The sequence below is a fragment of the Salmo salar genome, chromosome 03 (assembly GCF_965601325.2).
Source record: "Salmo salar chromosome 03, fSalSal1, whole genome shotgun sequence".
Classification (NCBI taxonomy): domain Eukaryota; kingdom Metazoa; phylum Chordata; class Actinopteri; order Salmoniformes; family Salmonidae; genus Salmo; species Salmo salar.
In genome coordinates this window covers 23,648,474-23,662,696 of record NC_138293.1, presented here as the reverse complement: position 1 = coordinate 23,662,696, position 14,223 = coordinate 23,648,474, and the positions used below count along the sequence as shown (strand labels likewise).

At 47.2% G+C, this 14,223-nt stretch overlaps 1 protein-coding gene across 1 annotated transcript; it reads left to right on the top strand.

Moving 5' to 3' along the window:
- The first annotated feature begins 669 nt into the window (after positions 1-669).
- LOC106599615 (dnaJ homolog subfamily C member 5) lies at positions 670-13,635 on the top strand. Its single transcript, XM_014190906.3, has 4 exons — positions 670-822; positions 10,631-10,844; positions 11,002-11,173; positions 13,339-13,635. The coding sequence occupies exons 1-4, from the start codon at positions 716-718 to the stop codon at positions 13,422-13,424; spliced, it is 579 nt and encodes a 192-aa protein (XP_014046381.1). The 5' UTR covers positions 670-715; the 3' UTR covers positions 13,425-13,635.
- Positions 13,636-14,223: the final 588 nt, after the last annotated feature.

Here is a 14,223-nt window from a genome sequence, read left to right as displayed (position 1 = left end):
TACTGTTTGCAGTTCAATCTGAACCCTGATATTATGACATGAAAACCATTCCTGGGCCAGGCTCCAAAAACGAGCCATCGATGGACAGTACCAGAAAAGATGCTCTATTGATTCTGTTTCCTCATGGCAGAGTCTGCACAGGGCTGACTGTTCAATGCCTATTATATATTGAGCATTCTTTTTGTATCAAGTATTTTATACAATAGCTTCAATTGAAACAAACGAATTGATGTGTCAATTGTTGTTTTATTTATTTATATGCAAAGGTATTAGGCCATCAAAGACCTGTTCTCAACTCTCTGGAATTGTATGCGGCATTGCTGTCAAACATTTTGAGTTTAAATGAAACTGATATATTTATACTAATCATTCTCCCAGACCCTTACCAAGGAGTTGTCATGCCTACCTTCAGTCTCACACAATACAAGCAGCAGACCGTCTCAGCTGAAACCTGATCAAGCCTACACAGGCGTGTAGAGCAGACCCATTGGTGGCTTGGGAAACTCAAGAACTCTAGTTTATGAATGTTTCATTTCACCGCACCTCATGTCTGACAAACAGTTGCTAACAGTTGCTAACTCCATCGTCATCATACACCTCACCAGGTAGGAAGAGGACTTTAACTGAGGACTTTGATGCCATAAAGGAATAAGAAGGATAACTGCTGCATACAATTAGGGAAGCCAGGCATTTATTTTGTCTCCTTGGTGGTAGGATGTCTGAACCAAGGCAGCGCTCTCTGTCCACCTCTGGAGAGTCTCTGTATCAAGTGCTTGGACTAGAAAAAGGCTGTACCCATGATGACATCAAGAAGTCCTACAGGTGGGAAATAAGGCACAAGCCTTTGTCTGTCTGTCTGTCTGTCTGTCTGTCTGTCTGTCTGTCTGTCTGTCTGTCTGTCTGTCTGTCTGTCTGTCTGTCTGTCTGTCTGTCTGTCTGTCTGTCTGTCTGTCTGTCTGTCTGTCTGTCTGTCTGTCTGTCTGTCTGTCTGTCTGTCTGTCTGTCTGTCTGTCTGTCTGTCTGTCTGTCTGTCTGTCTGTCTGTCTGTCTGTCTGTCTGTCTGTCTGTCTGTCTGTCTATCTATCTATCTATCTATCTATCTATCTATCTATCTATCGAGGATTCAGACCCCTTGACTTTTTCCACATTTTGTTACGCTACAGCCTTATTCTAAAAGTGATTAAATAAATAAAAAATCCTCATCAATCGTCACACAATACCCCATAATGACAAAGTGAAACAAAATTTTTTGAAATGTTGCACATTTATTAAAAATAAAAAACAGAAATACCTTATTTACATAAGTATTCTGATCCTTTTCTATGAGACTCGAAATTGAGCTCAGATGCATCCTGTTTCCGTTGACCATACTTGAGATGTTTCTACAACTTGAATGGAGTCCACCTGTGGTAAATTCAATTGATTGGACATGACTTGAAAAGGCACACACCTGTCTATATAAGGTCCCACAGTTGACAATGCATGTCAGAGCTAAAAAAAGTCTAAGGAATTGTCCGTAGAGCTCCGAGACAGGATTGTGTCGAGGCACAGATCTGGGGAAGGGTACCAAAACATTTCTGCAGCATTGAAGGTCCCCAAGAACACAATGGCCTCCATCATTCTTAAATGGAAGAAGTTTGGAACCATCAAGACTCTTCCTAGTGCTGGCCACCCGGTCAAACTGAGCAATCGGGTGAGAAGGGCATTGGTCAGGGAGGTGACCAAGAACCCGATGGTCACTCTGACAGTTCCTTTGTGGAGATGGGAAAACCTTCCAGAAGGACAACCATCTCTGCAGCACCACCAGTCAGGCCTTTATGGTAGAGTGACCAGATGTAAGCCAATCTTCAGTAAAAGGCACATGCCAGCCAGTCTCCCAGTCCCAAGTAGTCAGGATCAAGGGAACGATGAATGGAGCAAAGTACAGAAAGATCCTGGATGAAAACATGCTCCAGAGTGCTCAGGACCTTAGACTGGGGAGAAGGTTGGAGAAGGTTCACCTTTCAACAGGACAATGACCCTAAGCACACAGCAAAGACAATGCAGGAGTGGCTTCGGGACAAGTCTCTGAATGTCCTTGAGTGGCCCAGCAAGAGCCCAGACTTGAACATCTCTGGAGAGACCTGAAAATAGCAGTGCAGTGACTCTCCCCATCCAACCTGACAGAGCTTGAGAGGATCTGCAGAGAAGAATGGGAGAAACTCCCTAAATACAGGTGTGCCAAGCTTGTAGCGTCATACCCAAGAAGACTTGAGGCTGTAATCGCTGCCAAAGGTGCTTCAACAAAGTACTGAGAAAAGGGTCTGAGTACTTACATATGTAAATGTGAAATGTACATTGTTTATCTTTTATAAAATCGCAAAAATGTATACGAACCTGTTTTTGCTTTTGTCGTTATGGGGTATTGTCTGTAGATTGATGAGGGGGAAAAAAACGATTCAAAATTTTTAGAATAAGGCTGTAACGTAACAAAATATGGAAAAGGTGAAGGGGTCTGAATATTTTCCTGAATGTACTGTATATCTATCCCATCTACTGTACATCACTATCATATCTATTATCTATCACTATCTACATCATCTATATCTATCACTATCTATATCAACTATATATATCACATCTATGTCTCTCACTATCTATCACATCTATATCTATCACATCTATATCATCACTATCTATCACATCTACTGTACATCACTATCATATCTATTATCTATCACTATCTACATCAACTATATACAGTGAGGGAAAAAAGTATTTGATCCCCTGCTGGTTTTGTACATTTGCCCACTGACAAAGAAATGATCGGTCTATAATTTTAATGGTAGGTTTATTTGAACAGTGAGAGACAGAACAACAACAAAAAAATCCAGAAAAACGCATGTCAAAAATGTTATAAAATGATTTACATTTTAATGAGGGAAATAAGTATTTGACCCCTCTGCAAAACATTACTTAGTACTTGGTGGCAAAACCCTTGTTGGCAATCACAGAGGTCAGACGTTTCTTGTAGTTGGCCACCAGGTTTGCACACATCTCAGGATTTTGTCCCACTCCTCTTTGCAGATCTTCTCCAAGTCATTAAGGTTTTGAGGCTGACATTTGGCAACTCGAACCTTCAGCTCTCTCCACAGATTTTATATGGGATTAAGGTCTGGAGACTGGCTAGGCCACTCCAGGACCTTAATGTGCTTCTTCTTGAGCCACTCCTTTGTTGCCTTGGCCGTGTGTTTTGGGTCATTGTCATGCTGGAATACCCATCCACGACCCATTTTCAATGCCCTGGCTGAGGGAAGGAGGTTCTCACCCAAGATTTGACGGTACATGGCCCTGTCCATCGTCCCTTTGATGCGGTGATGTTGTCCTGTCCCCTTAGCAGAAAAACACCCCCAAAGCATAATGTTTCCACCTCCATGTTTGACGGTGGGGATGGTGTTCTTGGGGTCATAGGCAGCATTCCTCCTCCTCCAAACACGGCGAGTTGAGTTGATGCCAAAGAGCTCCATTTTGGTCTCATCTGACCACAACACTTTCACTCAGTTGTCCCATGAATCATTCAGATGTTCATTGGCAAACTTCAGACGGGCATGTATATGTGCTTTCTTGAGCAGGGGGACCTTGCGGGCGATGCAGGATTTCAGTCCTTCACGGCGTAGTGTGTTACCAATTGTTTTCTTGGTGACTATGGTCCCAGCTGTCTTGAGATCATTGACAAGATCCTCCCGTGTAGTTCTGGGCTGATTCCTCACCGTTCTCATGATCATTGCAACTCCACGAGGTGAGATCTTGCATGGAGCCCCAGGCCGAGGGAGACTGACAGTTCTTTTGTGTTTCTTCCATTTGCGAATAATCGCACCAACTGTTGTCACCTTCTCACCAAGCTGCTTGGCGATGGTCTTGTAGCCCATTCCAGCCTTGTGTAGGTCTCCAATCTTGTCCCTGACATCCTTGGAGAGCTCTTTGGTCTTGGCCATGGTGGAGAGTTTGGAATCTGATTGATTGATTGCTTCTGTGGACAGGTGTCTTTTATACAGGTAACAAACTGAGATTAGGAGCACTCCCTTTAAGAGTGTGCTCCTAATCTCAGCTCGTTACCTGTATAAAAGACACCTGGGAGCCAGAAATCTTTCTGATTGAAAGGGGGTCAAATACTTATTTCCCTCATTAAAATGCAAATCAATTTATAAAAATTTTTACATGCGTTTTTCAGGATTGTTTTGTTGTTATTCTGTCTCTCACTGTTCAAATAAACCTACCATTAAAATTATAGACTGATCATTTCTTTGTCAGTGGGCAAACGTACAAAATCAGCAGGGGATCAAATACTTTTTTCCCTCACTGTATATCACTATCTATCACATTGTCACGTCCTGACCAGTGAAAAGGGTGATTTTGCTATAGTAGTATGGTCAGGGCGTGGCAGGGGGGGTGTTTTGTGTGTTTTGGGGTTGGTTTGTTTCTAGGGGAATTTGTTCTAGTTTTCTGTTTCTATGTTTCATTTTCCATGTGTGGCCGAGTATGGTTTCCAATCAGAGGCAGGTGTCTTTTGTTGTCTCTGATTGAAAGCCATACTTAGGAAGCCTGTTTTCCTTTGGGTTTTGTGGGTGGTTGTTTACCGTATAGTCTGAGTACATTACGGAACTGTTGGCGGTCGTTTGGTTGTTTTTCGTTAAAGTGTCATCATTTAATAAAGTAAGAATGAGCTCTCTACACGCTGCGCCTTGGTCTGTTCACTACGACGCTTGTGACAGAACCACCCACCGAAAGAAGACCAAGCAGCGTGGGAGGAGGTACGTGGAGTCATGGACCTGGGAGGAAATCCTGGATGGGGCAGGAACGTGGACAAGGCCGGGAGAGTATCGCCGCCCGCCGGAGGAGATAGAGGCAGCGAAGGCGGAACGGCATTACTGGGAGGAACGGCTGGAACGGCAAGAGGAGGCTGAGAGGCAGCCCCCCCCCAAAAAAATTGGGGGGGCATACGGGTAGTTTGGCTAGGTCAGGGGGAGCCCTGACCTAACTTCCCGGGCGTACAGGAGAGAGCTGTGGAGCAAACCGGAGCCAATAAAGGAGTCAAGCGCTGAGTTCGACGCGAGATTCCGGGAAATGGTACTGGCAGAGAGGGCACTGCGGAGCGGACGTGCAGAGGGGCGAGAAATGCATTACGGGGTGATGCGCACTATCTCGCCCATCCGCACGCACAGTCCGGTGCGGTCGGTACTGGCCCCGCAGCGTTGCCAGATGAGAGTTGACCGGCAGCCAGGAAGAAGTGCGCCGGCTCAACGCATCTGGCCGCCAGTGCGTCTCCTCGGCCCAGTTTATCCTGCGCCTGCTTTTCGCACGGCAGCCCTCATTCCCCAGCACAGCCCAGTTCGCCCTGTGCCAGCGCTCCGCCCGTGCTGGGCTACAGTGACCATCCAGCCAGGTGTGGGTGTGCCAGCCCTGAGCTCCAGACCTCCGGTGCACCTCCACGGCCCAGTGTGCCTTGTGCCTGCTCTGCGCACCCAGTCTCCTGTGCGTCTCCCCAGTCTGGTGAGAACGGTTCCAGCTCCCCATAGGAAGCCTCCAGTAATGATCAACGGTCCGAAGCATTCAGCGATAATCCATGGCATGAAGCCTCCAGTGATGATCCATGGCCCGGAGTCTGTAGGGATGATCCATGGCACGAAGCCTCCAGTGATGATCCATGGCCCGGAGCCTGTAGGGATGATCCATGGCACGAAGCCTCCAGTGATAACCCATGGCCCGGAGTCTCCAGTGATGATCCATGGCACAAAGCCTCCAGTGATGATCCAGGGCGCGGAACCAGTAGTGATGATCCATGGCACGGAGCCTGCAGCGAAGGTCCCCAGTCCGGAATCTACAGAGACGCTCCCCAGTCCGGAGCCTCCAGCGACGCTCCTCAGCCCGGAGCCTCCAGCTACGCACATCAGCCCGGAGCCTCCAGCGACGCTCCTCAACCCGGAGCCTCCAGCGACGCTCCTCAGCCCGGGGCCTCCAGCGACGCTCCTCAGCCCGGGGCCTCCAGCGACGCTCCTCAGCCCGGGGCCTCCAGCGACGCCTCTCAGCCCGGGGCCTCCTGCGACGCCTCTCAGCCCGGGGCCTCCAGCGACGCCTCTCAGCCCGGGGCCTCCAGCGACAGTCTGCAGCCCAGAGTCTTCAGCGACGGTCTTCAGCCCAGAGTCTTCGGCGACGGTCTGCAGCCCAGAGCCTTTGGCGACGGTCTGCAGCCCAGAGCCTCCTGCGGTGGTCGGCAGCGCAGAACGGGGCTACGCCCAGAGCCGGAGCCACCTCCGTAGCTGGAGGATTGGCGGAAGGGGTGGGTGTAGCACAGGAACCGTCGTAGACGGTGGCCACCCTCCCTTCCCTCCCTTTAGGTTTGGGGTTGTTTTTGTGGGTTTTTTGTTTGGGGTGCAGTCGGGGTCTGCACCTTTGGGAGGGGTACTGTTTCTAGGGGAATATGTTCTAGTTTTCTGTTTCTATGTTTCATTTTCCATCTGTGGCCGAGTATGGTTTCCAATCAGAGGCAGGTGTCTTTCGTTGTCTCTGATTGGACGCCATACTTAGGCAGCCTGTTTTCCTTTGGGTTTTGTGTGTGGTTGTTTACCGTATAGTCTGAGTACCTTACGGAACTGTTGGCGGTCGTTTGGATGTTTTTCGTTAAAGTGTCATCATTTAATAAAGTAAGAATGAGCTCTCTACACGCTGCGCCTTGGTCTGTTCACTACGACGCTTGTGACACACATCTATGTCTATCACTATCTATCACATTGTCACGTCCTGACCAGCAGATGGAGCTGGTGTAGTAGTTTGGGGGTCAGGACGTGGCAGTCTGGTGTGTGTCTTGTGACTCCTGATCAGGAACAGCTGGGAATCGTTGTTCCTGATTGGGAGTCACATATGTAGGAGTTGTTTGTCACTGGGGTTTGTGGGTAATTGTTTCTTGTTTAGTGTGGTTGCACCTGACAGGACTATTGGCTGTCAGTTTCCTTGTTTTTGTTTTGTATAGTGTTCTTTCTAAATAAATTGAAAGATGAATACTAACTCCGCTGCATTTTGGTCCATTCCTGAAGACAGCCCTTACAGAATTACCCACCACCAAAGGACCAAGCAGCGGAGAAGAGGACAGAGGCAAGTGAGGGAGGAATGTTGGAGGCAGCCCCAATAATTTTTTAGGGGGGGGCACAAGGGCTATTTGGCGGGGCGAGATTACAGCCCCAGGCCAGCTCCCCGTACCCTTGTAGGGCAGACTGGACAGGTCCCGTGCTTTGGGTTTGGGGCTGTGGTGAGGCCTGGGATTTTCAGGCCGGTAGGCAAGGTACCAGCGCCCCGCATGTGCCAGGGCGAAGTAGGCATCGAGTCGGAAGGGGTGATGCCAACCCTGCGCTCAAGACCGCCAGTGCGCCCTTTCGGTCCGGTGTTTCCCGCCAGACGCACTAGCATGGAGGTGCGTGTCTCCAGGCTGGCACGTCCTATACCAGCCCCACGCATCAGGAGTCTAGTGTGTCAACCCAGCCTCGCCAGTCAACAGTCACCAGAGCTGCCCGCCAGTCAACAGTCGTCAGTGCTGCCCGCCAGTCAACCATCACCAGAGCTGCCCGCCAGTCAACAGTCGTCAGAGCTGCCCGCCAGTCAACAGTCGTCAGAGCTGCCCGCCAGTCAACAGTCGTCAGAGCTGCCCGCCAGTCAACAGTCGTCAGAGCTGCCCGCCAGTCAACAGTCGCCAGAGAGGTCAGACTGCCCTGAACTGCCGGAGTGGCCAGACTGCCCTGAACTGCCGGAGTGGCCAGACTGCCCTGAACTGCCGGGGTGGCCAGACTGCCCTGAACTGCCGGGGTGGCCAGACTGCCCTGAACTGCCGGGGTGGCCAGACTGCCCTGAACTGCCAGGGTGGCCAGACTGCCCTGAACTGCCAGGGTGGCCAGACTGCCCTGAACTGCCAGGGTGGCCAGACTGCCCGGTTCTGCCAGAGGTGCCCGCCTGCCCTGATCTGCCAGGGTGCCCGGCCTGTCAGGATCAGCCCGAGGGGCCCTCCTGCCCTCCGGCCCAGCCCGAGTGGCCCTCCTGCTCTCCGGCCCAGCCCGAGTGGCCCTCCTGCTCTCCGGCCCAGCCCGAGGGGCCCTCCTGCTCTCCGGCCCAGCCCGAGTGGCCCTCCTGCTCTCCGGCCCAGCCCGAGGGGCCCTCCTGCTCTCCGGCCCAGCCCGAGGGGCCCTCCTGCTCTCCGGCCCAGCCCGAGGGGCCCTCCTGCTCTCCGGCCCAGCCCGAGGGGCCCTCCTGCTCTGCGGCCCAGCCCGAGGGGCCCTCCTGCTCTCCGGCCCAGCCCGAGGGGCCCTCCTGCTCTCCGGCCCAGCCCGAGGGGCCCTCCTGTCCCCCGGCCCAGCCCGAGGGGCCCTCCTGTCCCCCGGCCCAGCCCGAGGGGCCCTCCTGTCCCCCGGCCCAGCCCGAGGGGCCCTCCTGTCCCCCGGCCCAGCCCGAGGGGCCCTCCTGTCCCCCGGCCCAGCCCGAGGGGTCCGTCTGCCTGGCGCAGCTATCGGCTCCACCGAAGTGGGCGACGCCGAGGGTGGAGCAGGGTCCACGTCCTGCACCGGAGCCACCTCCAGGATAGGTGGGTTGGGGAGGGAGGGTGTAGCACAGTGCCGTCGTTGACGGCAGCCACCCTCCCTTCCCTCCCTTATTGTTTAGGGTTACTGTTTTAGGGTTTTGTTGGGGATTTTGTTTGTTGGTGGTTTTTTGTTGTTGTGGTTAGGTGCATTCTGGGGTCTGCACCTTGAGGGGGGGTACTGTCACGTCCTGACCAGCAGATGGAGCTGGTGTAGTAGTTTGGGGGTCAGGACGTGGCAGTCTGGTGTGTGTCTTGTGACTCCTGATCAGGAACAGCTGGGAATCGTTGTTCCTGATTGGGAGTCACATATGTAGGAGTTGTTTGTCACTGGGGTTTGTGGGTAATTGTTTCTTGTTTAGTGTGGTTGCACCTGACAGGACTATTGGCTGTCAGTTTCCTTGTTTTTGTTTTGTATAGTGTTCTTTCTAATTAAATTGAAAGATGAATACTAACTCCGCTGCATTTTGGTCCATTCCTGAAGACAGCCCTTACACACATCTATATTTATCACATCTATATCATCACTATCTATCACATCTATATCTATCACTATCACATCTATATATATCACATTTATATCTATCACTATCTATCACATTTGATCTATCACTATCTATCACATCCACGTGTATATCTATCAATCACATCTACATGTATATCCATCACTATCACATACTGTTTACACTGAGTATACCAAACATTAGCAACTTCTTCCTAATATTGAGTTTCATCCCCCCCATTTGCCCTCAAAACAACCTCAATTCGTCGGGGCATGGACTCTACAAGGTGTCGAAAGCGTTCCACAGGGATGCTGGCCCATGTTGACTCCAATGCTTCCCACAGTTGGCTGGATGTCTTTTGGGTGGAGGACCATTCTTGAAAAACACGGGTAACTGTTGACCTTGAAAAACCCAGCAGCATTGCAGTTCTTGACACAAACCGATGCGCCCGAACTGGCACCTACCACCATACCCCGTTCAAAGGCACTTCAATCTTTTGTCTTGGCCATTCACCCTTTGAATGGCACGAACAAAATCCATGTCTCAATTGTCTCAAGGCTTAAAAATCCTCCCCTTCATCTACACAGATTGAAGTGAATTTAGCAAGTGACACCAATAAGGGATTATAGCTTTTACCTGGATTCAGAAAGAGCAGGTGTGCTTAATGTTTTGTATACTCAGTGTATACAGTATCTATCATATACTGTATCACATGATGTTGGGAAGAAATGGTGTGATCATCACTTACAGACACATTGCAGAATAATCAATACTAAATTTATGCACACTCATGTGTTCCACACACGCTCAACTCTAGATATGCCCCTCTTTACCCTTTCTCACTGTATCTATATGTAGGATTGGAACATTTGTTTTCTACTAATGTAATTTTAATTAATCTCACTCCATTTTTTGTTTGTTATGGAAACTAGGCATAAATGAATTTAACTTAAATGAATGAAAACTGATAGGACATTACAGTGTTGTCAATGCCCTAATGTTGTTTAAACAAAGAATTTAATACATGTATAGATTAATGCCTGATGCTCCGATTATCTATTTTGACGCAAGATGGTAGTTGCAATGTTATTATTAATTGCAGACATGAATAACCTCTAATCATGTTCATGCACCCCCTGATAAATCAGAATAAAATAAATCAATCATCTCTAAGTACCCCACCCCCTAAACATTTTCCCGCAGCCATGCTCCAAAGTGGTTTCTAATACTAAAAAAGACATGTTCACGCACCACAGCAGATGCCACATCTCCGTTGTGTTGTTGTTTTCCAGACACCAGATAGGGCAGTAGGCTTATTGCCAGCATGGCTAGATCCAGACAAACAAGTGTGTGTCTAGATAAGTCAAATAAATGACCATAATGAAATCCATAGAGAATAGAACTGTATGGTAAACACTAAACAGACAATACAGCCTTTGTCTTTACACACCATCTCACCCAGTTTCTGAAACCACAAAGGAGAAATCCATATTTGTGTGCGTTCATTTATTTACTTTTGAATTACTTTCAGAAAATTTGCTCTGAGGTACCACCCGGACAAGAACCCTGATAACCCAGAGACAGCAGAGAAATTCAAGGAGCTCAACAGCGCTAATTCCATTCTGTCAGACGTCACCAAGAGAAACATTTATGACAGCTACGGCTCCCTTGGCCTTTATGTGGCCCAGCAGTTTGGAGAGGAGAATGTCAACACCTACTTCATGCTGTCTACCTGGTGGGCTAAGGTGAGCTTTCACAGTCATCTGGAATCCCTGGATGGTTTTATTGTGCATGGAGGGGAAAGATTGGTGCGAGCTGCTGCGTTTGTGTTTGAGTCTGTCTGCGTGCGTGCGTGCATGTTTTTGTGTTGTGTTAACCTATAGTATATCTCTCTCCTGTCAGGGTCTCTTTGCCTTGTGTGGCGTGATAACGGGGTGCTACTGCTGCTGCTGCCTGTGCTGCTGCTGTAACTGCTGCTGTGGAAAGCTGAAGCCCATGCACCCCGGAGAGGGAACAGACAGCTATGTCTCCCCTGAAGACCTGGAGGAGGAGATCCGCCACGACAAGGAGACTGGTGAGGGGACACAGTCAGTGGGTGAAGACACACGCACACACACACACACACACACACACACACACACACACACACACACACACACACACACACACACACACACACACACACACCCACACGCATACGCACACGCACATGCACACACACACACACACACACACACACACACACAGTTGAAGCAGGAAGTTTACATACATTTAGGTTGGAGTCATTAAAACTCGTTTTTCAACCACTCCACAAATTTCTTGTTAACAAACTATAGTTTTGACAAGTCGGTTAGGACATCTACTTTGTGCATGACACAAGTAATTTTTCCAACAATTGTTTACAGACAGATTATTTCACTTATAATTCACTGTATCACAATTCCAGTGGGTCAGAAGTTTATATATACTAAGTTGACTGTGCCTTTAAACAGCATGAAAAATTCCAGAAAATGATGTCATGGCTTTAGATGCTGGAGGAAACAGGTACAAAAGTATTTATAGCCACAGTAAAATGAGTCCTATATCGACATAACCTGAAAGGCCGATCAGCAAGGAAGATGCCACTGCTCCAAAACCGCAATAAAAAAGCCAGACTACGGTTTGCAACTGCACATGGGGACAAATATCGTACTTTTTGGAGAAATGTCCTCTGGTCTGATGAAACAAAAATAGGACTGTTTGGCCATAATGACCATCGTTATGTTTGGAGGATAAAGGGGGAGGCTTGCAAGCCGAAGAACACCATCCCAACCGTGAAGCACGGGGGTGGCAGCATCATATTGTGGGGGTGTTTTGCTGCAGGAGGGGCTGGTGCACTTCACAAAATAGATGGCATCATGAGGCAGAAAAATTATGTGGATATATTGAAGCAACATCTCAAGACATCAGTCAGGAAGTTAAAGCTTGGTCGCAAATGGGTCTTCCAAATGGACAATGACCCCAAGCATACTTCCAAAGTTATGTTATAATTACTTAACGATAACAAAGTCAAGGTATTGGAGTGGCCATCACAAAGCCCTGACCTGAATCCTATAGAACATTTGTGGGCAGAACTTAAAAAGCGTGTGCGAGCATGGAGGCCTACAAACCTGATTCAGTTACACCAGCTCTGTCAGGAGGAATGGGCCAAAATTCACCCAACTTATTGTGGGAAGCTTGTGGAAGGCTACCCGAAACGTTTGACCAAAGTTAAACAATTTAAAGGCAATGCTACCAAATACTAATTAAGTGTATGTAAACTTCTGACCCACTGGGAATATGATGAAAGAAATTAAAGCTGAAATAAATCATTCTCTCTACTACATTCTTAAAATAAAGTGTTGATCCTAACTGACCTAAGACAGGGAATTTTTACTAAAATGAAATGTCAGGAATTGTGAAAAACAGAGTTTAAATGTATTTGGCTAAGGTGTATGTAAACTTCCGACTTCAACTGTACTAGCATGCTGTCAGATACCCATAGACTTCCAGACTTTGTGCTAACACTAGTTCGCATTGGCTCGTGAAACTACCTCTAACTTCCTTCATACTGGACACAGAGACATACAAATGGTATCCACGAGTTCATCTGACTCTGGGGAAGTAGATAAAGGGCCCCATTTGCCAAAGTATGAAGCATCCCTTAAGAAACACATAGGCTTCTCTTGCCCTATGATTTCAACAGCACAATATTTATATAACATCCATGTTAGAAAAAAGATCACTGCTTACAAATTCACTGTTTTACTTTGAATGGTAGTTAGAGGTTTATTACATGTTTACAAATGTATGGTAAGCAGTGTAGACAGATAAATAGCTAATTGTTTCTGCCAACGCATCAATTATGAGAAGTTGATGGGCAAATTTGTACAATGAGTTCATGTCTCTGGAGATTCAACAACAAGTAGTTGTGATGGCTTTGTGTTGATGTGATACATCATCTTTGTGCCGTTCAGAAACATTTCTTATAACATCTTGGTAGAATAATAGAGGAACAAATCATTTCTAAACATACCTTTACATCTTCTGCAAACAACAAACAAACTACCCATACCGTTAAATAGTGAAAGCGAAGTGTAACATCAATGAATGGAACGAGAGAAAATACAACAATAGGATTGACAAAGGTATCTATGTTGATCATTTGATATTGTAGGGAATTTTAGTGTCATTATTCACAATGTTGTTGTGTAATCCTAGATGTGGACACTCCGGTTGTGCACCAGCCAACTAATGCCAGTGAAAAGACACAGTTGATTGGGGATGGCCACCGAAGCTACATCTGAACTTGGACATCTACAAACCGTAGAGAGGCACTAGACTACATAAACACTACACAGTCCAGTTCTATGCCAATGGCTGTTCCCACACTCTAACGTCATTACATTCTCTGTAAATAAGTGCTTTTGGTGGGTTTTTTATTTTTTATTTTTTATCTTGATTTCTGTTTTCATTGGAGGTAGTTGATGTCATTGTTCCCCTGCAAACTAAATCCATCATCTCCTTTCACTTACCTAAACACTCTGGAGTGCATTGGCTTCACTTGTCACATAGTACAAATAGCTCAGTGTGTAAATATTAGAGTATGTGTATGTATAAAAATAGAACAAAAGTATTTTGTTGAAAATAAATGTATGATTTTATCTGTCTATACAGTCAACATGAAATGGTATCTGATTTATTGGTATGCGTATACCCTATATATATAGGGTATATTTGTTTTAATGCTGTAGACTGATGACAGGTTCAGAATAAATGTGTGAATGGGGCATTGCTTACAGTATCAGCATAGCATCATTTATTCAAGGACACATACTGGTATTAAATTAGGTGACCAATGTTTCGCAATAGATTATGTTTGTCATTGGGATATGGACTGGAGTCTTTTGACATTGATCGCAATCATTTCTCAGATGTAGGCCAACTTGAATGTTTTCTACAAAAGCATTATTGCATTATAGGGCAATTATTGTTTATTGATTAACAACTCTAAACGGAGTTATAGCCCACTATTGTTCAAGAGTCAGAGCAGTGACTTGCCATCGTGAGTTTGTTTGAAAGACTATGTCCGGGGGGAAGTCTAGG